Raw genomic sequence first — 26,638 nt, forward strand, 5'->3', positions numbered from 1 at the left:
GTCAATCCTATATTTAAAAAAAAAAAAACGGGCTGAATTGCCTCTGAAACTTCTTTACAAAGTCGCACCCAGCACTTCACCCTTTAAATCACAGCGACATGCTTTCATGCCCCGCAGCCGCCGTTACCCAATTACTGCCTAGGGACGGGCCCCAACGTAACTACTTGTTTGTCCAATAAAAAGTATCACACCAGACACTCCCTCCCTCCCTCGTTAACTGCCGTTTAGCTGGAGATTCTTCCCACAGTAGTAACAGAAAATGAACATTCAACACAAGCGTGTGGTTTAAGAGCACTTTATTGTTCTTTAAGGCTACTTTTAAGTACAAAAAAAAAAAAAAGAGCTGGCCTGCCAAACTTTTTTTTTTCTCCCCCCAGGCAAAACAAGGCCACAAAATATGCTATAGTACAGATTTACAAACATGGCGATATTTAAACATGTACTGCACACTGTTCCTCTGTGGAGAAAACCGTTTTTTTTTTTTTGTTTTTTTTTAATGCTGGTTTCAAGTACAAATTGATCTCAGGCGGAAATGTAACTTTGCCATTTCCCTTGTTCCTCAGCAAAAGAAAGAAAAGAAGCTTTGACGAAACTCGTGTTATTTAATGTGTATTATTACTAATTAAAGGAAGAAGGGTCTGAATGTCGACAATATTTATTTCCAATGGAAAAATTACTCCAGTTTTGCACCCAATATGTTTTAAATCATTAAATAACATAGTCCCCCTTATAATCCCCCCTCCCCGCCCCCTCAGATGCCCTCCCTCTCACTGCTTAGGAAATGATTCAGCACAGTACAGAATGACAGAATACAAGTCAGCTTTGTTAACACCTTTAAACATTGCTGATTTTATATTCTCCCATCTGCTACACCGCCTATAAACTCAGGGGATGGCAACTCCAGTCCTCAAGGGCCACCAACAGGTCAGGTTTTCAAGATATCCCTGCTTCAGCACAGGTGGTTCAGTCGAAGACTGAGCCACCTGTGCTAAAGCAAGGATATCCTGAAAACCTGGCCTGTTGGTGGCCCTTGAAGACTGGAGTTGCCCACCTTTGTATTAACTCCTCTAGTGCCCCAGAGTATTGTGTTACAGTATCTGACACTCATGGGGTTAACCGATTACATTACACATTATAATTAACAGTTAACACCAACTGAAACAATGTGTGTGAACAGTACATAGAATCGGCAGTTTTACGCAATGCATTGGGTAATCAAAAGACCACATTTGAACAAATGCTTTGTAAAAGGAGTGTTTTGTTTTTATAAGTGTTGGTTTTGCCACCTAAATGTTGTGTTGCCTAGAACAGCTCGCCTATCTCAGATAGGTAAACCAGGCCACGTAAAAATGCTATTAGTAAAATACAAATAAACACCACCTCCTTTGTATATACAAAGTATATGAAATTGTTTTCAACAGGGAGTCACATTTTCCACAGAGCCTATCCTCAGCATAGAGTAACATTAGTATATTACTGTTGCAATGCTCAGTAGCCTGTAGCAAGAACAAACTAGTGGCTATTAATGCTAATGCAGTGTTTTCATAGAATAACTGTGTTCCTGCACTTAACTGTATTACCGACACATCTACAACAAAAAAGATCAACTTTTTTTTCTCAAAAAAAAACAAAAAAACTGAATGATTACAATAAAGGAAAGGGAAAATTAAATAGCTACATATCATTAACAACTTAATTGTTCTTCAAAAAAAAAAATACCTACAAATTTCTCTGTACATTCTTTACGCACAGCGTAACGATGGTCTTAAAGTTACCTATATTAAAAAAAAGTGTTCATTTAAAAGGTTCTCCTACAGAGGTGTAGGGTACTGAATGCCAAAGCAGGTACGCCTCGACTACCCAGTAAGATAATAGTGAAATGTGTGAAACGAGGGTCTTTTACTGTCTCGCTTACTCGTTATACATTTAGAATGTATACCAACTATATAACGAGGAAATCCTCTGTTCTTAATCTGTGTGCTCTACCTCTGCACCCTTCAAATGGAGTAGCTTGCGTTAATACTGCAAGTAGCAGTGGACCATAAATATTGATACACAGTCCACAAATGTTTAAGAGAGTCCTCCAATTAAAAAGTTCCTGCACTGCTTTAAGATAAACCAGTAATAAATATATATATCCAATTTTTTATTGTTTTTTTACTGGAATGTTGGAATGTATGGGTGTTACATATAACTAAAGGACCAAATTTAAAAAGCCAAGCATGTTAACCAGTACTAATTGCATTTACTTTTTAAGTTGGATCTTTTTGCATGTAGCAAAATATAATAAATTCAGTTACACCTGTGATATGTTTTTCTATAGCAGGAATGTATAATACCTTGGAGCAGGTTTATGAGTAAGCTTTAACGTAAAAACAATTATTATATTTCACAATATCAAACAATAGATTAGTCAGACTTGATAACAGAGAAAGTTTCCTTGTCAGTCTGCTGCTATTACGTTGTCAAACTATAAAGAAGTGAGTGTTTTAAGCACACACGGCGACTAAAGTAACTGCTTAATAAAATGAAAGCTATAGCATCCTGTACCATGCATTTTCATAGATTAATAAACTGATTTATGACGCCTGTCCTGAGGCTCTGGCTGCTGAACACACATACAAATATCAGAGTACGACTGTACCAGCAGTAAGTATATCAAAGGCTGTTACTGACAAAAATAAACTAATTCTGAAGAGAGGCTAATAAGTATTATGTTCCTTATTGTCTCTAAATTAATAGATACCAGCTATTTTTTTTCATAAAACATGAACTTTAAGCACTATTATCCCATCCAACCTCTATGCCAACACACTGCAGTGTTTAGATCTGTTACAGGTAAATGCCCGAGTTCTGAGTCCACTTGTAAGAAAAGAAGCATTTGTGAGAAAGTGAGAGCGAAACATCTAACCGCCTGTACTTTCCCTTCCAATGCTAGTTTTTGCCTTTTCTAATGGACAGAAATATCATCCTTAATCCCAATGTATTTAGCAGTTTGCCCTCTGAATATTAGCATCTTACAAAAAAGTTGCCAAGTAACTTTTATCCTCCCCCAATAGTGCAAATCAGACATGACCGTTCTTTTCAAGTATATACATACATTACTCAACAGAAAGAAAAGCAATGGAAAGAAACCACACAAATTCTACTATCGAGAAGCTGGGAAGCAAGAAGCATTTGGGTCAACCAACTGGTGCCATGGCTTTTTTTGTGCTAAATTAATGTGTTTTTTGTTCCTGTTTTGTCAAAAAGGGGAAGCAGATTCGCATTAGAGGTTTCTTTGGTAAATGAGGCAGGAAGTTAAGATGCTAAAATACAATAAAAACAAATAGTTCCTGCTATAAGGTTTTTAAAGGCATCCATTAACAAATGCCAAGCAAGTATACAAGTAAAAAAAAACAAGAGACACTGACATCCCTCCCCTGACACTAATCTTTAAGCATGTTTCAAAGTTCAGTCAAATCATGCGTGCGCGCCTCATCTCTAATGAAGGCTTCCAATGGTCAGTCTATGAAAGTACAGATGGGGAGTGATTATGGTTGACCATGTGAGAGGAAGGAGATGATTGGCCCCTTCGTGAGGCAGACTCTGGACTGCTGGACACTCCATCCTTGGCAGCTTTAATCTGGAGCCAGGTATCTCCCAGTGCCTTGGCAAAGTGATCATCCACAGAGCCCGTGATGGACACGGAGTTTGCGACTGGTTCCGGCTCCTTATAATTCTTGCCGAGGCTCCGGCGAAAGTGTTCCTCCACCACCGGGTCACAGGCCGTCGTAGCTAAATGGGGAGAGGAAAACAAAGTGTTTAGATAACGAGCCATTTCGACGCCGATTATTGCATTTCCAATTCACATCCTGAGTAATATTTATGCCCTCACGTTACTCTGCTGATATATTTTATTTGAGTAAAACAGAGTACATGGAATTGGTATTACAGCGCACGTCTTTATCCTAAATACACTAGGATTAACATTCAGAAACTTACACAAAAGAAAAACGCTTCAATGCAAGTTTAGAATGACACAATGTATCGGCTGAACGGAAAAAACGTGCGTGAGGAAAGTTCTATCTTCAAAGAGAAACTGTACTTCTATGTTTTACAAACCATAACCGCAGTTGGGGAAAAAGGTAGACTAGATAATACATTTTGCGAATAGGAGGATAAATAAATAATGCTATTATTCATATAACTGATATTTACAACTCACTGAATTATAATAATTTAGACAGTCAAAGTAATCTTACGAATAATCCCACCACCGGAGTAAGTCAATGAATTGTCCTTTTTTCCTAACCAAGTGAAACACACAGTATTCTGCGCTTGGCGGTCTCAAAGCTTGTGCTTTGCGTAATACACTTAAAGACACTCTGCCAGACTGCTATAAACACACACATTGCACTTAGCATTATTGGGTAATGAGAGCCATTTGGCACTTGCTTTGGGCACGGCAACTGGCATTTACCCTGACCCTTAAGGTATTTTATGCCAGATCTTGTTTAAGAGGAAATATTTCCAGAGACAATTCCATCACTCTTGCTTAATGAAAATGTCAATTAAATCCTGTTGCTTCCTCACTAACATCCCCTCAGCAAAGAGAACAGGCGAAGCCTTTGCATCTCGATGAAAGGATAACTTACTGTTAGATGGTCTTCTGAAATTGGCTGGCATGGTGGAAACACACGCGCTGTGTGTCACAGGGCAGTGAGAGAGGTTACAGTTCCGGTTACTTGCAGGTGCACATGTGATTACTGATGGACGGTTCTTCAAAAAATACAAATGTAGAAGTACTTATTAATTTGTGATTGATCCCAAATCTGCTAACATTTGAAGATTTCATATTTTTGTATTGTTTGTTTTAACGTTATTTTTACTGACCAACCATGGCTGGAGTTAAGACAAGTGACCCTCACACCCCTCCCCCCCCCCTAACTAATTGGCAATTCAATTGCCAGTAGGAATTTGTTTTCTAAAAATAATTCCAGGTAAATATTTTTTCTGAGATGTGAATCGGCGCGACTTAGGTTATTGACATCTGTCAGTAATCCCTATTACCAGCGCAGATTCTAAACAAACCGAAAGCAGACCAAAGATAAATAACAGGGAACTTGGCAATAACAGTCAGGATTTTGACTTCCTATTAACTTAAATTCACCTGGTCTCTCTGTTTACATAATGGTGGTGGCTAAATAGTTGTCTACTGCCCATTTTGGTCAGATGTACAGAATGGCAGATAATACTAAACAGGAGACTGCAGCAAAGGGTGAGATTCGTTTAGATAAAATCCTCCAGCAGATTTGTATTATGGAGCAGGAGAGCTGTGGGATTGTACTGGTTATTGTTCCCAAAAATATTACGCGTGTGTGAAATTGTGGGGACACCATTAGAAATGGCAGGGGTGCTGTTGAATAGCTTAGTGCTATCCTGCACTGAAATAAGGCATATGATGCAATGCAATGCAATACTGAATATGACCATCGGATACAAGGAGTAGACAGCAACACTATAAACGTAAGAAATATACATAAATGGACGTGGTGCAGCGAGAGCAAGGAGGGCCCCCAACCCTTCCAAATAACCACGGTGGTTCCCAGCACTCAAAAATTGGAACAGACAGAAAATCTGCTAATACAATGTTAATATGCAAAATAAACCCTAACAATAAATTGTACAAATGTTAGAAGTGATAAAAATGATAAAGTGAAGCTGAAACCAGCTGTTGGTGTATAACACAAACTATGGGGAAAAGGTAAATGGAGGTAAAGGGATGGAGAAAACAAGGGGAGGGAAAGTAAAAAATAGGGAGGAGGGAAAAAGGGGGGAAAATACAACATAAAAAGGTAAGTAGAGGTTGGCAACGTTTCGGGGAGAACCCCTTCTTCTGGCCCGTTCCCTATGATCTACACCACCACAGGTACTTCCCTCTCCCTTACCCTAAGCTCCAAACACACCCAGATAAACAATAAACACAAGCAGCAAACTGGCTACGTGACTAATCCCAAGCCTAAATATATGAGTAAATAGCAGCAGTCAGGCTACCATATATAGAATATAAATTCAAAGCAAGTTAGCAAAATGATCAGTAATCAACAATAGCTGCACACAGTAAGGTAATCTGCTCACGCTTGGATGCAACGAGGGTGATGGTGTCAGCTACACCAACAGCTGGTTTCAGCTCAACGTTATCATTTTTATCACTTCTACCATTGTGTACAATTTATTGTTAGGGTCTATTTTGCATATTAAAATTGTATTAGCAGATTTTCTGTTTATTCCATTTTTTGAGTTCTGGGAGCCACTGTGTGTTATTGAATATGACTAGACTCAAAGCTTTTTGAACTTAAAAGTTATTATGAAAAATGTCTCTACAGAATAATGAATGTTGACCCCCAGTGACCATTGTAACTGCTCAGTTCCTACACTTAAACAATTGGGATCAGGCGTGACTGCACATTGGGCCAATTTAAGATAGATGCTGGAGGAGAAAATTCATACACAGTGATTGTACACTGCAGCATGTTCATTTTCCAAGGGTACCCCCCACACCTTCTCCCCAAATATTGCACCTTATAAGCCTAATTTTTTTCCCCTTATAGGTGAATGCACAAGTAGTTTTTCAGGAATGGGATTAGATCCTAAAAATACCACGCTTGTTGTTCCTGCTTAAAGTTGCAGGCTAAACATGGAGTAGTAATCCCTAAAACATTGAGTTCTTTCTGCCCAGCTTCTTAAGCTTTTCATACAAAATAACAGTTCAGCCTACTGCCTGTACTGAGACATGCACCGATGCCGATCTATCTTCAAGTGGAAACTGTGAGCTGATCTCTTTAGTACAGGATTTAGGGAAGTTATTTGTTATAAGCATCCTTGGCTGAAAGCCGGTATTATGAAGTATTGATATAACATGATATTAATCTCAGGGATATATTTTATCACTTCATAACAATTGGAAAACTCCATGCTAAAACATCTAAAGTATGTATCGGATCAGAATTCACTTATGGAATGTATTTTATTTGCACCATATAAATCAAATATAAATAATAACAAAACAGATGTATTTTTAACAACGATATACAGTGTAGTAGGGTGTATAGCAAGTTACCTGTTGCCGTTCCACTGGAGTCAGCGTAGGTGGAATGCCCATTGTTCTGCACACATCCATGCTGTTTTTGGTGAGTGCTAGAGGTTGATCCATGGTAAGGGTGGGAATTGAGGCGTACAAATGACTTGCATGTAGACTCATGGTTGGTGCTGCAGCTCGTTCAATTGGGCTTCGACTTCTGTCTCTGAGCTCTTTTCGGTAGTCCCCATTAACAGCCTTGGTTCTAAATAAACCGAACATAGGGGAAAAAAAAAAAAAAAGGATAAATGAAAGTGTGGCAGAGAGTCAAATATTTTTTGTGAGGCGTCGGGTACAGTATGGGCGATCTATAAATAAAGATATAGATACAGGATTTAGATTTACTACTAACGTGTCTCTATTTACCCAATGTGAGTTGCGTAAAAGTTGTCTTTTGTATATTATTAATGGGCAGATGTACCAAATGACCATTGATAATTGATAATAAATATGGTACGTGGTAACTATGAAGATTTGTTTTAACGGTTTTAGAATTCAGCCAGGATTAGCAGAACGTTACAGTTTGTGCTGAATTTGTTTAATTACGTGTTAGCACCCAACGAGTAACAATCCGAGCAAAACCGCCAAGTATTGTATTTGTTATTGTTATGGAAAATTGTGGGCGTGATATCACGTCCCAACGCCAAAACACAAGGAATAAACTGTTCACAATAACATATACTGTTTAGTTTATAATCTTTAAGCAAGTTTAATTATTAGCTTTCCGTGTGTGCGTGCGTATATACAAAGTCACTTGCCCTCCTCCGCTGCTTACATTATAAATTGATCTTTATGTTGAGTACCTAAACCAGGTATTCTCAAGTACTAAACACCTACTGTTACACATCATGGCCAACATGCTTTGTGCCGTGTAGCTTTCGATGGTCATTGCCACATAGCCACAGTTTAGCTGGGTGGCTGTATTACTCATATTTGTCTGCATAATAAGCATGATTACGAACATAACAGTTCTTCGTAAATCCTCTTCACTCTCCCAAATCACTTTCAATATATGCACTTTTGTTGAATGGATACAAGTGATTTCCCCTTTCATCAAACCAAGATTTACTTACGAAGTCAACTTAACTTTGAAGAGACACTCACACACACACACAGACACACACACAGACAGACACAGTATATGTAGTATCTTCTACCCTCACAAAGAGCCGATATGTACACAGAATTCCTTCAGGCACAATGAGCTCCTTCCCTGAAGAGCTAGCTATCTAATTTTGGGCCGGAGACCTAGTGACACAAGGAGAATTTACAATGGGATTCAAACTAGTAAGGCAAGTGTTGACGCCTTTCTGCCGTTTGTAGTCAAGAAATAGCATTCTTATAATTTAGACGTGAATACACAAGTGAAATGTATTGTTTCTGCAGAAGATGCATATTGGTGCATGTGCCTCTTAGTTGCTACAGTATGAGCCAAACAATGAACATAAATCCATAAAAACAAAATCACAGATAGAAATGTACAGTTTGGACACATTTGACATTTGCCAAGAAAGAAGTCAGTCTCTGGTTTTGATCTGCATACCTGTGATAGGAGCTTACAGAAATCAGTTCTAAACATCACAGAGAAGATCACTGGGATAGTTCAATCATTCACAATTGCAACTAAAATTCACATCAGCGAATGAAACTTGTCAGTTGGGATTCTGCATCATATGCACATAGGCTCCTAAACTTATTAAACAACTTGTTCAGCAAAAGTGGTTCATTTTACCAAAACGGTTTAAACAAACAATGGCATAAAAAGGAAAAAAAACTAGACTTGAACTTGAGGACATCAGACTGGCCAGAGAGGAAAGAAGAAAGAGTAGTGTAATGTAAACAATCACTGGTCAGGCGCGTTTATCTTGGAAAGGATGCATTTTACCAAACGCTTGTTCATTATCCCCATTTCCCTGTGCTTAAAACAAACATTGTTTCCATCTCTCCCCCTATAATGAATCATAACCAAGGCTGCACTGCTTACAAAGCATCACGTGTTTGAATGGATGTCATACCAAAACCACAATACATCCTGACTTCCAGATAAGAGTGTTCCATTTTAATTCCAAATTAGAAAGCTTTTTCTTAATTGATAAAAACGTCTTTAGACCATGGTAGCAATTAACCTAAAAAGGACTAACGGGCTTTGACTGCCACAAATGCTCAAAAAGATCCCAATGGCCTCAAACGCGACAGGACGGCCACATGTGAATGTCCCATTCTGCTCCAAGCTCACATGGATCGAACACTGGTCATTCCACCAAATGGATGAGAATATGGTCAGGAGACAACGTCCATTGCAATTGTATTAAAACAACATGAATTCAATTCAACTACAACCTGAATCACACAATCTGTTTCCCAATTTGTATGATCAGAGCAGGCTCCTTTAAAAAATAATTATATCAATTAGCTGTATATGATATGACACACACACACACACACACACACACACACACACACACACACACACACACACACACACACACACACACACACACACACACACACACACACACACACACACACACACACACACACACACACACACACACACTTCTCTGAAGAGCACAAGAACAGGTATCACAGAATATACTGTATATATCATGTTTATGAGACATTTAGAAACCCGCATGTAAGAATGTCCTCTGATGAGGGCCCAGTTCTGAGAATATTCACAGCGACCATTTAAACCGGAACAAAGTGCTATGGGAAGAAAACAATTATATATCTGTATATACAGAAAAGTAAGACTTAGTCCTCAGCACCGCGGACAAAGAAGCAAAAGTCTGCGGCGCCGGGAAAGTGCTTACCGTGGGGTGCATGCTTCCGAATGTAACGCAGTGCCGGGAAAGTGCTTACCGCGGGGTGCATGCTTCCGAATGTGACGTGGCGCCGGGAAAGTGCTTACCGTGGGGTGCATACTTCCGAATGTAACGCGGCGTTGGGAAAGTGCTTACCGCAGGGTGCATGCTTCCGAATGTGACGCGCCAGGAAAGTGCTTACCGCGGGGTGCATGCTTCCGAATGTGACGCCCCAGGAAAGTGCTTACCGCGGGGTGCCTGCTTCCGAATGTGACGCAGCGCTGGGAAAGTGCTTACCGCGGGGTGCATGCTTCCGAATGTAACGCAGTGCCGGGAAAGTGCTCACCGCGGGGTGCATGCTTCCGAATGTGACGCAGCGCCGGGAAAGTGCTTACCGCGGGGTGCATGCTTCCGAATGTGACGCAGCGCCGGGAAAGTGCTTACCGCAGGGTGCATGCTTCCAAATGTAACACAGCGTCGGGAAAGTGCTTACCGCGGGGTGCATGCTTCCGAATGTGACGCGGCGTCGGGAAAGTGCTCACCGCGGGGTGCATGCTTCCAAATGTAACGCAGCGCCGGGAAAGTGCTCACCGCGGGGTGCATGCTTCCGAATGTGACGCGCTGGGAAAGTGCTTACCGCGGGGTGCATGCTTCCGAATGTGACGCGCTGGGAAAGTGCTTACCGCGGGGTGCATGCTTCCGAAATGTGACGTGGCGTCCGGAAAGTGCTCACCGCAGGGTGCATGCTTCCGAATGTAACGCAGCGCCGGGAAAGTGCTTACCGCGGGGTGCATGCTTCCGAATGTGACGCAGCGCCGGGAAAGTGCTTACCGCGGGGTGCATGCTTCCGAATGTGACGCAGCGCCGGGAAAGTGCTCACCGCGGGGTGCATGCTTCCGAATGTGACGCAGCGCCGGGAAAGTGCTTACCGCGGGGTGCATGCTTCCGAATGTGACGCAGCGCCGGGAAAGTGCTTACCGCGGGGTGCATGCTTCCGAATGTGACGCGGCGCCGGGAAAGTGCTCACCGCGGGGTGCATGCTTCCGAATGTGACGCAGCGCCGGGAAAGTGCTTACCGCGGGGTGCATGCTTCTGAATGTGACGCGGCGCCGGGAAAGTGCTCACCGCGGGGTGCATGCTTCCGAATGTGACGCAGCGCCGGGAAAGTGCTTACCGCGGGGTGCATGCTTCCGAATGTAACGCGGCGCCGGGAAAGTGCTCACCGCGGGGTGCATGCTTCCGAATGTGACGCAGCGCCGGGAAAGTGCTCACCGCGGGGTGCATGCTTCCGAATGTGACGCAGCGCCGGGAAAGTGCTTACCGCAGGGTGCATGCTTCCAAATGTAACACAGCGCCGGGAAAGTGCTTACCGCGGGGTGCATGCTTCCGAATGTAACGCGGCGCCGGGAAAGTGCTTAACGCGGGGTGCATGCTTCTGAATGCGACGCCTCACGTCTCCCTTCCCCCTCTCCCCCCCCCACTCAGCTTTAATCCTCCGGTGCTGTGATTCTCGCGGCTGCGCGACCAAGGTTGGCAGCGACACCGGAGACCAAGTCTTTCTACATCTGTATGCGGACGAACCAAATTGGGTTTCAATCTTAAACTCATCTGGTAGTGAACGTTTGCACAGATGTTTCATACAGCAGCTTACATGCCTGAGAGCAGTACGACACGTGACCGCCATGCCGACACGTGACCGCCATGCCGACACGTGACCGCCATGCCGACACGTGACCGCCATCCCAATGTTTAGGTCAGATATTTCCATTTCTACTGACCGTCTGGTCGTCCAGCCAGTTATTTCAGGTCAGGAAAGGCTGGATTTGGGCAACTCCTGAAGCTGCCGAGTTTAAAGCAACGGTTTAAAAAAAGAAAACCTAACGATTGTGAAATGCAATACGGCAATTACATGTATGTAGTATGTGTGTGTATTCATTCCCATCCTTCCATACATTGATAACGCTCTGCTGAATCAGACATACAAAATGGAGACAATCCTAAAGAATGTCAGCATTAAAGGAGCAGTTCGTTCCAGTCTTTTCTTTTTTGTTTAAAGCATTGGTGGGCAGGGGGTCACCGGAGCCGGAACTCGTTCATTTCAGCTCTGCGGACCCCCTGCTTCCCCCTGAAGGTGCCCCCAGGACGGTCTCCTCCAGGGTTAACAATATGGAGCTTTAAAGCTTCCGCGTCACATGGGCCAATAAGAAGTTGGCTTCCTATTGGCCACAGCATGTAGCAGCTTTACAGCGCCATGAGTTACCGGCAGCACTTTCGGGGGTGTATCTCGGGGAGCACGGGGGTCCCCGGAGCGGAAAGTAACAGTTGAGTTGCGGAGACCGCCTGCTTCCCACCTAAGGGGAAACTTTTCTTTATTTTTATATTCATAGAATGCATCAATAAATAAAAAAATGCAGAGATTTGTATATAGCCTCTAAATCATTGTGAAACACAAACACGTTATTAGAAGGGCTTTATTTGTATGTCTGCATTCGTCCTCACAACACACGGAAATATCTCATAATCCTGATTGTCAAAAGTCTCCCTTCCACCAAACCCAAAGCTTGTTTTAGTTTTCTAAAATACGGATTTCTGCAACTTTGGCATCACTGCTGCATGAATTCCCTATGTCAAGTATAAGGACCCAAACAAAATCATTATATACGGTACATATTCTGCAATGATGCTTTTAATAGCTTTGCAAATTTAGGTCTAAACACCCATCTACGAACAGCACATCATTAAAAATGAACCATTACAAGTGGTGTTATCTGACCGAGTGCTTTTACTTTATTACAAAATCCAGTATATTTGGATAAGTGGGACACGGGCTCTCACGCAGATCCCTTGGGGTGCTCCGTCCCTCTTCACCCTTCCAGGTGCCAGAGCCCTAGTTTCAGACTGAACGTATAACCCATAATTACACTATAAGAGAGAGAGAGTGCGAGAGAGAGAGTGCGAGCGAGAGAGAGAGTGCGAGCACGAGAGAGAGCGCTTGGACTTATTTCGTATTATACATTTTCCCATTTGGTCGCCAGACTTACTATGCATCCCCCTATTATATTAGTGTTTGGTTGGAGTGCCCATCTCTTGACACACACACACACACACACACACACACACACACACACACACACACTTTCTGTTCATCTTTCTGATTCATATATATTTTAAAAAATTCAATGAAAACATTTTTTTCTCTCCAAACTTTTCTATTAAAATGTTATTTTTCAGGAAAGGACCCTCAAATCTCCCCGATTTCAGTACTTGGAGGTTGACAACATGTATAAATACACACGCAAGCAAAATAAGTCGTTAAACTTGTTCAACAATAGGCTACAAATGTGCCGTGTCTCTCGGTTCCTACTGTAATTGTGCTACACTAGTATACTTAAAAAGAATACTCCATTACAGACACGCCTAGCAACAAAGTACTTTGTAAGCAAGTCTAAGAGCCGCTGCTAGACCTGCATGATTTTCGGCACCTTCACGGTAACTTGGTCTCTGAAACATCCGAGACCTTGACTACTGGAATTGGGGTTCCACAGAAACTCCCCCACTTGACAGTACCCGTGGGCACCTTGCTTTCTCCTGCCCCGCTGAGCTCACAGATAATACCCCTCCTGTATTTGCTGTCTCAGGGTTTAAATTAACTGCAGCTGAAAATATGGAATGGTCATGTGGTTAAAAAAAAAAAAAGAAAAGCTCGGATAAGGGAATGAAATGAAAGTTTTTTTTATACTAACCTCACTTTAATCATTGCCAAAGAGCATGGAGAGCCCAGCGTCCTCCCACAAGAGCCTTGGGCCTCACAAACTTGGCAAGCTCTCCTCCTGTACATAAAGCTGGGCTGGCTATCCCGTGTCAAACTAAAAGTCCTCTTCCACACTGCATTACAGGAGGAGGCCATGTGCTTCAAACACTATGGGGCAGAGGTGTCTGTCAAGCAATCAGCCACAGGCTCACCTAGTCCTCAAAGGGTTTGTGGATCTGAACATTATCGCATTGCCTTTGATAAGACGTCTTGTGTTAAATCCACCAGTGACTGCAAAGAAGGTGTAATTATAGATGTAATCCAGTATGCAATGCGGTGTGGTGTTTGTTAACTATTTTATGGCAATGCCAGCAAGTACACTTGGTTTTGTGTTCTTTTTGTGATCGTTTCTAACAAATAATTATAAGCTTTGGGGAAAGTCTGAACCAAGGATAAAAATCACATGGTTTAAGGTGGTTCCATTGCTATAGTGTAGAAATTATTTAACCCTTACATTGCCGGCGGGCTTGCAACACATTCCAGAGGCATCTAGCCGTGAAAGGGTTACATATAGTCATGTAGCCACGGATACAATAGGATTTTCTTTTTGACTGTACATGCAAACCAGATTGTCATTGCAACTATTCGGTATTACCAAGTTGTACTATTGCTTAAGTTTTGCCGCTGGGTAAGAACTGAGTTTCAAAACATACAGTTCAAGTTTTGTTTATGTGGTTAATAAAAGTTGCCAAGTTAAGAGAACCGGCAGGCAATCAAGCACGGTGTGCTCCTGTTTACTAAGCAGTGCTAAGCCATAAGATACCCAACAGCTCCGGAAGACACTGTCCTATCAAAGTGCATGAGACGTCAAGTTTCATACTGTACCGAATGTAAAAAGTATTTTTTTATGTTTCTCGCATTTGAAGCAAAATGCCTGTTGTAGTAGTTTGTGCTACAAGAAGAAAAAAGGAGAGAGAGAAGACAAAAAAAGAGACTAATGCAGAATTTGACGCACGTCCTAATATTTGCGTCCTACAATTGCCTTTCCCCGAATGGCATACGCAAAATAGGTGCAAAGTACTTTGACACCAAGACGCAGAATGAAAATGCTCTTCTTCGCAGACTCTTTTATACAGCACCCTATGTACACTAGCGGTGGCCAACTCCAGTCCACCAACAGGTCAGGTTCTCAGGATATCCCTGCTTCAGCATAGGTACTGTCAAAGACTGAGCTACGGATTGAGCCACCTGTGCTGAAGCAGAAATATCCTGAAAACCTGACCTGTTGGTGGCCTTTGAGGACTGGAGTACACCATCCTGCTATACACACACACTGCCTTTCATAACAGTGCGTGCAGGAAAGCAAATGTATTGAAACGACAGAACTAGTTAAAGTTCATTCCAAATCCCATCCTCGCAATCATTGTCTGTAGCAACAGTGTCCATAACATCTCTTCCCAAGAGTGAAACTTTCTAGTAAATGTTACATCTGACAAGCTTCAGGAAACATCTGGGAAAACAGCTAAATGAAAATACTTCAATTTATAGGTCTCTTTCATTAAGCCTGAATGCAAGAAAGGGGGGGGGGAGAGGGATGTCTCTTCCCCCCCCCCCCCCCCTCCCCTAAGCAATATTGAATTTCCTGCAAGGTAAGGGTTGAATGATCCCATAATGTTCAAACCTTGGCTTCCAGATGCTATGGTCACATGGATTGATCGTAGATGAGTAATCTTAGAATAATACCCATTTTCTATTAATCCATTGAGTGAATAGATGGCAAACAAGGCGGTGATTAAATATCAGACTTCTTACAAGGTTTGCTTTTATGGTATATCTTATTAGGGTACAGCACACAGTAAAATACACAAGCTTGCCAAAAAGATCAACTATACAAATCATTTCCCTATAAATCAGAGTAGTATTCCCCATAAGCAGCGTATATTATAATTGCATGAAAGTAATGAAGTACTCAGCCATTGAACGGCTTCTCAGCCATTTTTTTTTACCAGTTAAAGAAACCCAGAGGTAAACCCTAACCTTAAAGAGGCAATCCAAGCTTCTAAAAATAATAATATACGCAGCCTTTGATTACCTTTATTGAAAACCAATTACCTAAGCTGCCGATCGATTCGTTCTTCCGTGATCGATAAGCAAAAATTCTGCTTCCCAGGGTTTACTAAATGGCCGCCTTTCAGTTTCAAATGAATCCTTTAGTCACTAACTCAGCAGCTACAATGTATCCTGATATTACTAAGGTAACATGATCTATTGTTACAGTTTGCAGCTCAAACTGCTGGGAATACTGGCAGCAAATCATCACAAACGGGAAAGTGTAAAGCCTGGGACATAGTACGCTGAGCCGCGCTGAGCAGATGCACTTACCCCCTGCATCTGTCACCAGCGCGGCATTAGCAGCCGCTTCCGCATGCGTGCGGAGGCTCAGATATTTTGGAGAGCGGTCACGTGACCGCTCACATTCAATGGGAGCGAGGGACTAGCCTCGCCATGCCTCCGTTCCGCCTCACCCCAAAGCGCGCTCACTGCCTCGCCTGCCAGGACACAAAAAGGCTCCTGTTTGAGCAGGCGAGGCAGAGAAGGAGCGCGGATCAGCGTGGCCCGAGGCCTTAGGCCCCGCTGCGGTCGGCGGCGTGCGCGGGCCTCCAGCTCCTTACCTCGAGTGTGCTGGTCCCCTCTGCCTCCTTACGACAGGGCTGACTGCATGCTGTGACACGTCAGCCAATGGGGATGGAAGGAGGGGAGCTACGGGACGAAGGCGGCTTGGGAGGGAAGTGGTGTTTGCAAAGTAGATGGCCCCAATCCCTCTCCTCCCGGACCCAAAGCCCCCCTCCTGCGGACCCACAACCTCCTCCACCCTTCCCCAGGCTCAATGGTCGCGCCGCCCGACCCGTTTTGGCCAAACCAATTGCGTCCATAGTCAACTCTATCCTGTCTGCAGGCCATATCCCTAAGACCTGGAAAACTGCCAGAATTATCCCAATCTTCAAAAGTGGGGACAAAAACACTGTCTCAAACTACAGGCCAATCTCACTTCTCCCAATCCTATCCAAAGTTATGGAAAAATGTGTCCACTCCCAATTAAGCGATTTCTACACCAAGACAAATTTCCCTAGCCAATTCCAATCGGGTTTTCGCCCCAAACACTCCACCGTAACTACCCTGCTAAAAGTTTGCAATGAAATCCAGTGTGGAATGGAACGGGGACAACTCACTGGTGCAGTATTCCTAGATTTTGCAAAGGCTTTTGATAATGTTATCTTGACAATTGTGACATGTTATATCTATTTGTATAAACTTGGTATATGTATACATTCTAGCTACTTGGCCACTGGCTACTCTCTGTGAGAGACCATTTTGCATCAATTTGCATTCAATACACAATTCTAGCTGGTTATAGCCTATTAGATGAGGAGACCAGGTGTTTAACAGCAGCTGGGATGTGTTAGCACCACTCATGAGGAAACCGGAGGTTCCGGTAAACGCGTCGAGTGGTACCTGATCTGTTGAAGTAGGATGCAGAACGCTGGGCTACCTACCTGTCCCCCCGCTTCAGATCTAGCCGGGAGATTCAATCCAGAAGTGCGGGACGTGAGAACGAGCTGAGCAGAGGGAGGCAGAGAGAACGTAAAGATACCCTGACCGGTCATGCTCCAGTTATTATTCAAATGCGAGTTTACTTTTGACACCATGAGTGCATTCTTATCGTTATCTATAGATACCATCATTTTTATACAAGTACACACTACGTTGGGCGTTTTACTTTATTAGTGAAGGTGACCAGACCCAAGGGGTTAAAAGAAACATCTGAGGCAGACTATTGAAAGTTTCAACATTACCACTTTTTTGGATACGCTTGTAAAGAATGAGGAATTTGTGAGTACACTTCACAGGATTCAGAGATCAACAGACCATATAACTGTTTAAACATATTGCACTATATTTTGTATGTTTTTTCTATTTTGCATACACCTGCGCTCCCCAAACATCCGGACAACTGTTTATGTGGGATTGAGAAAAACAATCCAGAAAGGGTTTGAGCTGCAAATTATTATATTTTTTCTTTCATCACAAATATTGTATAATAGTTTCACGATTTAAGCCTATATTCACTTATAAATATCACAGGATATTTTTCTTATGATAAGAAAGTATTTGATCTAAGCACCTGTAGTGGGTAACACTTGGTTTTATATTCCAACGTAACTACCCTGCTAAAAGATTGCAATGAAATCCAGTGTGGAATAGAACGGGGACAACTCACTGGTGCAGTATTCCTGGATTTTGCTACTGTTGATCATGCTATCCTGCTTAACAAACTCCAGAGCTGTGGAATAGGGAAACATGCTTTAAACTGGTTTCAGTCCTACCTATCAGGAAGATCCCAACATGTGTCCATCTCAGGGTCTAACTCCAACCCCCTGGATATCACCTGTGGTGTCCCGCAAGGCTCTGTTCTGGGGCCCCTACTCTTCTCAGTGTTCATCAATGACCTTCCTACAGCTTGTAAGGGAGCCTCAATACACTTGTATTCAAATGACAGAATCCTATAAACACACAGCCATAGCCTCTCCGACCTTGAACACATACTTCAATCTGACTTTGAGACTTGAAAATTGGATTTCCCAAAACAAACTGATTTTAAACACTGACAAGACTAACAATGGTATTTGGGACCAAGGCTACATTTTTAAAGCTTCCAATGACTGAGCTCCAGATCAGAACCAACGCTAACACCATCTGTAACTCCTGTTACTAGTTTTAAATACTTGGGCATATGGTTTGACTCCCATTTAACATTTGGGATGCACATTGATACCCTGACATCTAAAACCTATGCCAAACTAGGTGTACTTTACAGAAACAAATCCTCCCTAAGTCTGCTGGTCAGAAAGCGTATCGCACAGCAGATGCTAATGCCAATTATCGACTATGGGGACATAGTATACGGCTCGGTTCCTCAAACCCACCTTGGCAAACTTGATACCCTCTACAATTCAATATGCCGTTTTGTTCTCCAATGCAACTACAACACACATCACTGCGAAATGCTCATCTTTCCTGTCTTGCCTTCAAATACTTTCTAGGCAAGCTACCCATCTACATGAACAACCTCCTCACCCCTACTACACGCAGCACTTATCTGAGATCTGACTCCAAAAGACTGTTCATGGTCCCAAGTATCCGGCCGCTCCTCCACTTATCGTGCCCCCCAAAACTGGAACAATCTACCGGAGACTCTCACAGCCGCCACCAGTCTAAGTTCTTTCAAAACTAAAGCTGTCTCACATTTTAATCTGGTCTGTAACTGTTACATACGCCTATAACATATCTCCAATTGTCCATGAAATGTCTTCAAATATAAAGTCCATATTTGCCCGAATATCGTGCGACCTCGCACATAATGCGAACCCAATAGTTTTGCCAACAAAATATCGCAATAGAGAAAAAAACAGATTGGAAATTCAGTTGTAGGAAATAGAATAACAGGCAAATATCAGCTGAACCGCTGATGAGCAGGGGGGGGGGGGGAGGCAGAGGGCGCCAGGACTAAATGGCCGCCTCTCCTTACCTGTGGGCCCTCTGCTGTAGCCCCGCGGCTGTCAGCCTCCCACAGCGCTGTGACCGGATTCCAGTCAGGCGACTCCCTGCCGCTGTTCAGACTCATCTCCCCCTCCGGTCAGTGCCATGCTCTGTTCGGCGCCGTGTCGGGACTATCGGGTGCGCCCGGCGACCATCTTGGATTTGTTCCCCAGCGTTAATGCTAGGCTGCGAATATAGTGCGGGTGCAGGTTTTGGAAGGGCAGTTTCCGGACAAAACCCTTGCACTATATTCGGCTTAATACGGTATAACCCTGTTCATTTAATGTAACTATGTATTGTTACCATAACTCGGTGCCCAGGACATACTTGACAATGAGAGGTAACTCGATGTATTACCTACCTCCTGGTAAATTTTTATATAAATAAAATAAATTATATTTTTCCATTACATACATCTGATGATTGTTTATTAATGCACCTAAATAGAATAATTTCACATATATATATTTTTTAAGAATATTTTTTTTATAGTGCTGAAAACGTACGCAACGCTGGATATAGAATATTGTGGGCTCAACAAATCCCTGTTCCAAAGAACTTGCAATCTAATGATGGGACCTGAAGCACAGAGAGTTAATGAGACTTACCCAAAGTCACAAAGAGCAGAGACTGGGCCTGGACCCAGATTCTCCCCTCCAGAGAGTCACAAAGCTACTCCCTGTGTCAAAGTGGGTGCTTTCCCTGGCCTCGCGGTTGCTTACCGCACGCGCCGTCAGCGGGCCTTCAGGGGGCGGGCCAGTGACGTCACTGAGCTGGTTCGCCCTCATTGGGCGAACCGCTCACGTGACCGGCCTCTCTCGCCGGCAAGCGGGGGAATTTTAAATTCCCCTAAAACCTTCGCTTCCGCAAGCGCGCGTAAGCGCAGGTGAGCCCCAACTAAAGCCGCTCTAATTGCGGCTGTAGGGGCTCAGTACTGAGCGGGAGCGCGCTTCTGCCAGCAAGCACTTAATATGGCCGAGGCCTTATATATTAATAGGATTATGCGTGAGCCAAGCCTGTGCTAATAAACCAATCAACACATTGTTCATTGACAATGTCAGAGACCAGAGTGTCAAAAATACCTTCTACATTTCCACTAAAGACATGACTGTATAGATGCTTTTGATTAACAACAGTAGAGCGCTGTGGTTAAGACAGGGTACTATGTACATTTAAGTTCACACACAGTGCAATAGAAGATTAGCATTTTATATAGTGCTAATAGGTTACACAATAAGTGTAAATCCTGACCTAAAGAGCTTACAATTTATTGTCTTATAAAAAGGATTAGAACAATCAAACACAGCAGCACCTACACTTGGTCATGTTTTATCTAAAAGTAAATGGCTAACAAGATATAAACCAATATATTTTTTGATTGCATTTCTCAAATCTAATATTAAATAGAGATAGCTGTGATAGTCCAGTTACCATAGTGCAGAGTAAGTGAGTGCTTCAGTATTAGGTGGTATCTTATTTGGACTAGCAATTGGTACTAGAAGACAAGCTTTGCTGAGGAAGAGAGAGAACGCTCGAGCGCTTGTCTTATAGTATCAATCGTTACTTCAAATAAAAAAAGTACAACCCAATACTCGAATACTCAAATCTAATACAATTGTGTGATGTTTACTTTAAAATGAGTCTGTTAAACTTAGAGCCCAGAGAGAAGAAACAGCACTTTTGGGGGTTTATTTGCCATCGGTGCCCTTGGCACACACTTGGAAAAGCAAATGCCATGAGAAGAGGCTGTTGAATAGATTCCCAGCTTTGCACGAGGACTCTTAATTTTGAAATAGAGCCTGCTGGGAAAAGGCTGATGTCAGCTCTTAAGCGCTCTGGCTCTCTGCTCTCTGCGAGGAGGATAAGGGGGCCTTTGTTTGCAGCCCAACTGTGAAAACCAGAAAATGGCTCCCATCTGACAGACAAGAAAAGCGCACAACTGCAGCTCTGGCTGCAGACCTGTATTTCAAGCAACGACATTTCGTTCGTGGTAATCTGGTGTCACAAGCGCCAAAAAGGAAGCAGATCGTGTGTGGAAAAAAATATCGTGTTCCTAATAAAAAACAAAAATACAAAAAAGGAGGGAAAGAAATGTAATAAGGATATTGGATTGCGTGTCTTAGCGCTGTCACATCGCTGCGAGCCTTCAATGTCAAATAACTGGCGGATTTATTTATCATTTCTGCACCAAAAGCCCTCGTGTGTAAGTGAAACAGATAACTTAAAAATGGAAATGTGTATACACAAGCCTCCTATTCGTCTTATTGCTGGAAGGAATGGCAAACTCATTGCAAAGTATTGTGCTGCTGGCTTCTCTGATACTGAAGGAGCCGGCGTGCTCAGACTTGATCAGCTCAGAGAAGCTCAGACTTGAAATGAAATATTAACAAAGTCTTAGGGCCTTATTAACCGTTTCTGCTGCTGAGGGCTATGCAACATTGTGTACACACACACACACACACACACACACACACACACACACACACACACACACACACACACACACACACACACACACACACACACACACACACACACACACACACACACACACACACACACACACACACGTTATGTATGTGCTGGTGTAATATGTCAGGAGTTTGTAGATGGTAAAGGGAGTTTTACATGTCATCTATCCCCACATTGAAATGTCACAATTGATCCAGTAGAAATAACTGAAATATAATCCACAAAAAAGATGAATAGCGTGTATCTGATAACGTGACCTTGGGACAGGAATATATGATGGGACAGAATGACCGGCTGCAATATGAGTGGCTGGTAAGAAGCCAAAATATAGTGAACCTGTACGACAGCTGATGTGAGGTGCAGCGATCATTACTAGGGCTAATTTACATACTCTGTAATAAAATGCAAATATTACTACATCGAGGAGAAAGCAAGAATGCTGGAGAAGGAGAGAGGTGGAGAGACTTGGGGACATCATAAGGTATTAAAGGAATCTAATGGGAGGGAGAGAGATGAGATGGGGAGAGGGAGGGATGAAGAGAGAAAGGGAGTGGGGATGGAGGGAAGGCATGGGTGAGAGATGCGGGGGAGAGAGAGAAGAGAGGGGGATGGAGAAGAGAGGGGGAGAGAGTAGAGGGAGATTATTTATTATTAGTCATTTTGATTACTGCAACCTGTGCATGATCATCTAGTTAAATATAACTGATAAACAGCCGCCATATCCGACTCCAAAGCCTGGACACCCGGTAGACAATAGATTTCCAAATATTTGCTTCCCTTTTTAAATGTATGTCTTCCAATACACCAGTTAGATGATAAGCTCTTCGGGGCAGGGACTCCCCTTCATATTTTAGTGTGTGTGTGTGTATACATACACATATTTCCCTACTACTATGATGCTACAGTACCCATTAAGGTTTTGAAAGCTCTATACAAATTATCACATCTCTAAAATACTTTATTATAAGTTATCACAACCTAAAATTGCTAACTCTTAATGTGAGCACGTCAACCTTCCCCCAGTGTTAAAGATTTCATATGCTTTTAGAATTGTCTAACGACACATACAACCATATAAATAGTACAACGTTTTCTCGTGGCTAAATGTAGTTTTGCTGGGAAAAGGGAAATTGGCGACAAGTACATTTAAACGAGAATTATTTGTTTTCCTAAGTAAGACTTTGCCAAACTATTCTTTGAGACGGTACAATGCAGTTACAGCGGCTGCTATATATTTAAAGAGTGCATCATTTCTCCATATTTATCTTGATTTCGTCAGTTTATCAAGCTGTAATTACAGATGGTTCGACTCTAAAAGACCTTGTGAGCAGAACCGTTTTGTAAATCTCTCTGCATAAACCCTCTATTGATTTTCTGAAACACATGGATTTAATCACCGTTAAACCTAATCTATAATAACGGTCAAACTTTGTAGTCTTCTTTAGAGAAACGTATTTTAAATGCCAGATTCATACAAATCATTTGAAAGTAGCAGTCCTCTTATTCAACTGGTGTTTTCATATTCAGTATAAAATGGTTCTAATACCAGAAAGAAACGTCACTAAACAGTAATACGTCATTTATAGCAGGGTGGAGGTACGCAAATACATTGTAAATACGTTGGTAACTCCATTATGCAAGACTAGTTTTAGAGAGTAAGAGCCAATATAAATCCCACGTGTGAGCACAGTCACATCTCAGACAGGTCTGCATCCTTTCCCCATTGTCTCTTACCAGACAATGCTCCCACTGCAGCCAGGGATTCTGGGTAACGACATACTCATTTGATCTCTCGTATAGTAACAGAAATGTTGATCCGTCTCCAGTGCCAGATTAATGGCAGGCTGGCCAGGCACTTACCCGGGGCGCCAACCAAAAAGGGCGCCAAAACAACAGAGGCCAGAGGGGTCTCAGTCAGAAGTCGTAAAGGTGCCCGGCGCATAGTAGTGTAGGTACTGCGCGCCACACCGACACTTCCAAGTGGCGGGTGCCTCACGTTTGGGAGCATGCTGGCCAAGTAGGCTGTTCGTACTGTGTGCCGGTAACACTACCATGTGACAGGGCGCCTCATGTATGGAAGAGAGCATGAGGTGCGTGTGCGCGCACAACACTCAGCTTAGCCACCAGCACACCAAGCTGTGTCTCCTGTCTGCAAACGCGCTCTCACTCGCACACACAGCGCCGGTGACTACCGACGCACAAGGTGCCCTGCGACTGGGAAGACGGAGAACATTTAGAGAAGGCGGCGAGGTGACCTGCAGCGATGGTGATCTGACCTGCGGCGGGCAGTGGGAGAGCCAAATTTTGTGTCTGCCTGGGGCGCAATAAAGTCTCGACCCGGCACGGTCCGTCTTGCACGTAATACACATGCTACTCGCGCGCATGTAGAAGCAGCGCTTTATATTCAGACGTTTCAGGGTCACAGTCCCTTCGTCAGGTTACCCCATAGGGATTAGCAGGTGCATTAGTGTGCGACACATCAACATTCCTGTTACTATGTATCTCTGTGTAGTGAGGAGCGCGACGCAGACCCGGCTGCACCAGCTAGAACTACCACATTTCAACGTACCACGACAGGAATTTGCACAGGTGCTCACAACCTTCTGTGAACAAAGACTTGTTTTTATACACTTCAATAACTCGTTTTCCAACTCTGTCACCTTCCTTGTACATAGGATCAACTCTAAACACCCACTGATCTCAGGAGAGATTCACTTTGAAACTCATTGTACAAGGTGCAGCTGAGCACAGCGACAAAACTAAAGAGCGCGAGTGAAGTAGCTCGCAAGCTTACAGAGCGCAAACATGTTCAAACATATCTTCTATTACCTTGTTTGGGAGGGGGGAGGAATCAATCACCAAGTTTTAAAAGCAGCAGTACGTGCTAATAGCCATTTATTTGTGTGTGTGTGTGTATATATATATATATATATAACTTATAACGAATCCCTTAGTGCCCTCTTCAATGCTGATTTTTCTGTTCAAAAGACAGAAGCGTTTGAAATATTAAGTGTCCCGGAGGTTAAAATGGAGCGCTCCTTGGAGCACAGTGCAGTCTAAAAAGTAACTTGAGAAGCTAGATTAAGAAATTCATGATTAACAATAAAGAAAGCACATGCTATGGGGCTAACAGTATAGGAGGTTACATGTACACAGGGTTTTGAGGGATGGCTGCATTGGTTTATTTTAGTCCAGAGGGACTGCACCTTTAACAATAATTTTGTTCTTCTTTGGACACATAAGCTATACCAAACACGCCCCTACACAAGCTTGTTTCTCATTTGCAGACACATGGTGGAAGAATGTCAACAGTTGCGTAAACCACACAATACAAATAGTCACCTCTAGGTTGTGAGCCCTTATTGTTCTGCTAACCTTCAGTATTGGTTGCCCAATCTGTAACACATTCCCATGCTGCCGTCTGCAGGCCCAGGCGGTGACTAACACTAGCGTGATTGATCTGACGGTAAATACGCACTCCCTGTCTTATGGCTGATGTGAGCAGGCCAGAAAGCGGAAGGAATGCGCGGAATGCTCAGTGCTGCTTGGAACCGCTCTCGGTTATCAAACGACCTCTTTCTTGTGAGGCCTTTAGATCACTTCCTATACAATGGAATGAGAGGCATTCTGACATTCAGCTTCATGCCAGCAAGTAAAGCATGCACAGGCAAGATTACATCCAGATCTACCGACAACTTGACATTTGTGGTGTATTTTATATCACTTGACTCCATGGATAATCTTTACAGTTCTATAAAAAATATAAAAGGAGACGGTCTTGTGAGTGAACACATATTGGGAAGAACGCCCTCCAACAACTGCAGGGTCTCCCATGTGTCTCTGAGCAGCTGCGTCAGTCTCGTGGCCCTTGGAAAATGTGAGGCATTCAGATTTCAGAGTGTTCCACCATTGATGAGAAATAGGGCAGTGTGAGACACAATGTATGCACTCATCGGGCTGTAGAAAATGGTATTCATTAAGAGAAACCCAACGTAACATCAAATGGGGAACCTCAGCCGGGTAACTGATATTACAGAAAAGAATAATGATACATAAAAAAAAAAAAATTACACACACACACACACACACACACACACACACACTTTGCCTGCTTGTCTGAACATATGCTATTGCCCTATTTCCACATTGTACTGCGTTTCGGAATATGTTGGTGCCATGCAAAGAAGAAGTTTGTTAACACGCACTCCCTGCTTCACTCACCCAGGATGAGTGAAAACCTGCAGGCGACACATGGAGCTGAAAGTCAGCAGCTGAAGCACCTATTTGGAAACAGAGCCATCAGTCACCATACTGCTAGTTGAAGTCACTCCCCACAATACCCTGCATAGTGATAGGAAAAGCATTGTGGGGCTCAATTTCAGCAAGTAGAAGGGTGATTGACAGCATTGCTGTTAAAGGAGTTATTCAGGACCTGCTGTGCTTTCTGTGCCGACCCCCATGGTGGACAGGTGCAGGATGGGGGATGTGTGTGTGTGTGTGTGTGTGTGTGTGTGTGTGTGTGTATATATATATATATATATACATGTGTGTGTACACGTGCGTATGTATGTTTATGTATGTACATACATACACACACTTTTGCAGTGCTGTTAGAAATTCAATGAGTTGAATATACAGCAGACGTTACGGCGTGTAATATATATATATATATATATATATATATATATATATATATATATATATATATATATATATATATATATATATATATATAAAATATACCCCGGTTTAAGGGCACTCACTTTAAGTACACTCGCGAGTAAGGACATATCGCCCAATAGGCAAAGGGCAGCTCACGCATGCGCCAGTCAGCACGTCCTGAACAGCAATACCGGCTCCCTACCTGTACCGAAGCTGTGCACAAGCGGGGAG

The 26,638-nt window shown here is 42.9% G+C and overlaps 1 protein-coding gene across 4 annotated transcripts in view; it reads right to left on the minus strand.

Annotated features, from left to right (window-relative positions):
* Positions 1-281: 281 nt before the first annotated feature.
* VGLL4 (vestigial like family member 4) overlaps positions 282-26,638 on the minus strand; it is a 113,619-nt gene continuing 87,262 nt past the window's right edge. For all 4 annotated transcript variants that reach the window (XM_075574941.1, XM_075574942.1, XM_075574943.1 and 1 more), the window contains 3 exons: positions 7,103-7,325; positions 4,638-4,761; positions 282-3,777 (listed from right to left, as the gene is read on the minus strand). In XM_075574941.1, coding sequence (XP_075431056.1) covers positions 3,509-3,777; positions 4,638-4,761; positions 7,103-7,325 — 616 coding nt within the window. In that variant the 3' untranslated portion in view covers positions 282-3,508. The remainder of the gene's footprint in view (positions 3,778-4,637; positions 4,762-7,102; positions 7,326-26,638) is intronic.

The sequence above is a fragment of the Ascaphus truei genome, chromosome 17 (assembly GCF_040206685.1).
Source record: "Ascaphus truei isolate aAscTru1 chromosome 17, aAscTru1.hap1, whole genome shotgun sequence".
NCBI lineage: Eukaryota > Metazoa > Chordata > Amphibia > Anura > Ascaphidae > Ascaphus > Ascaphus truei.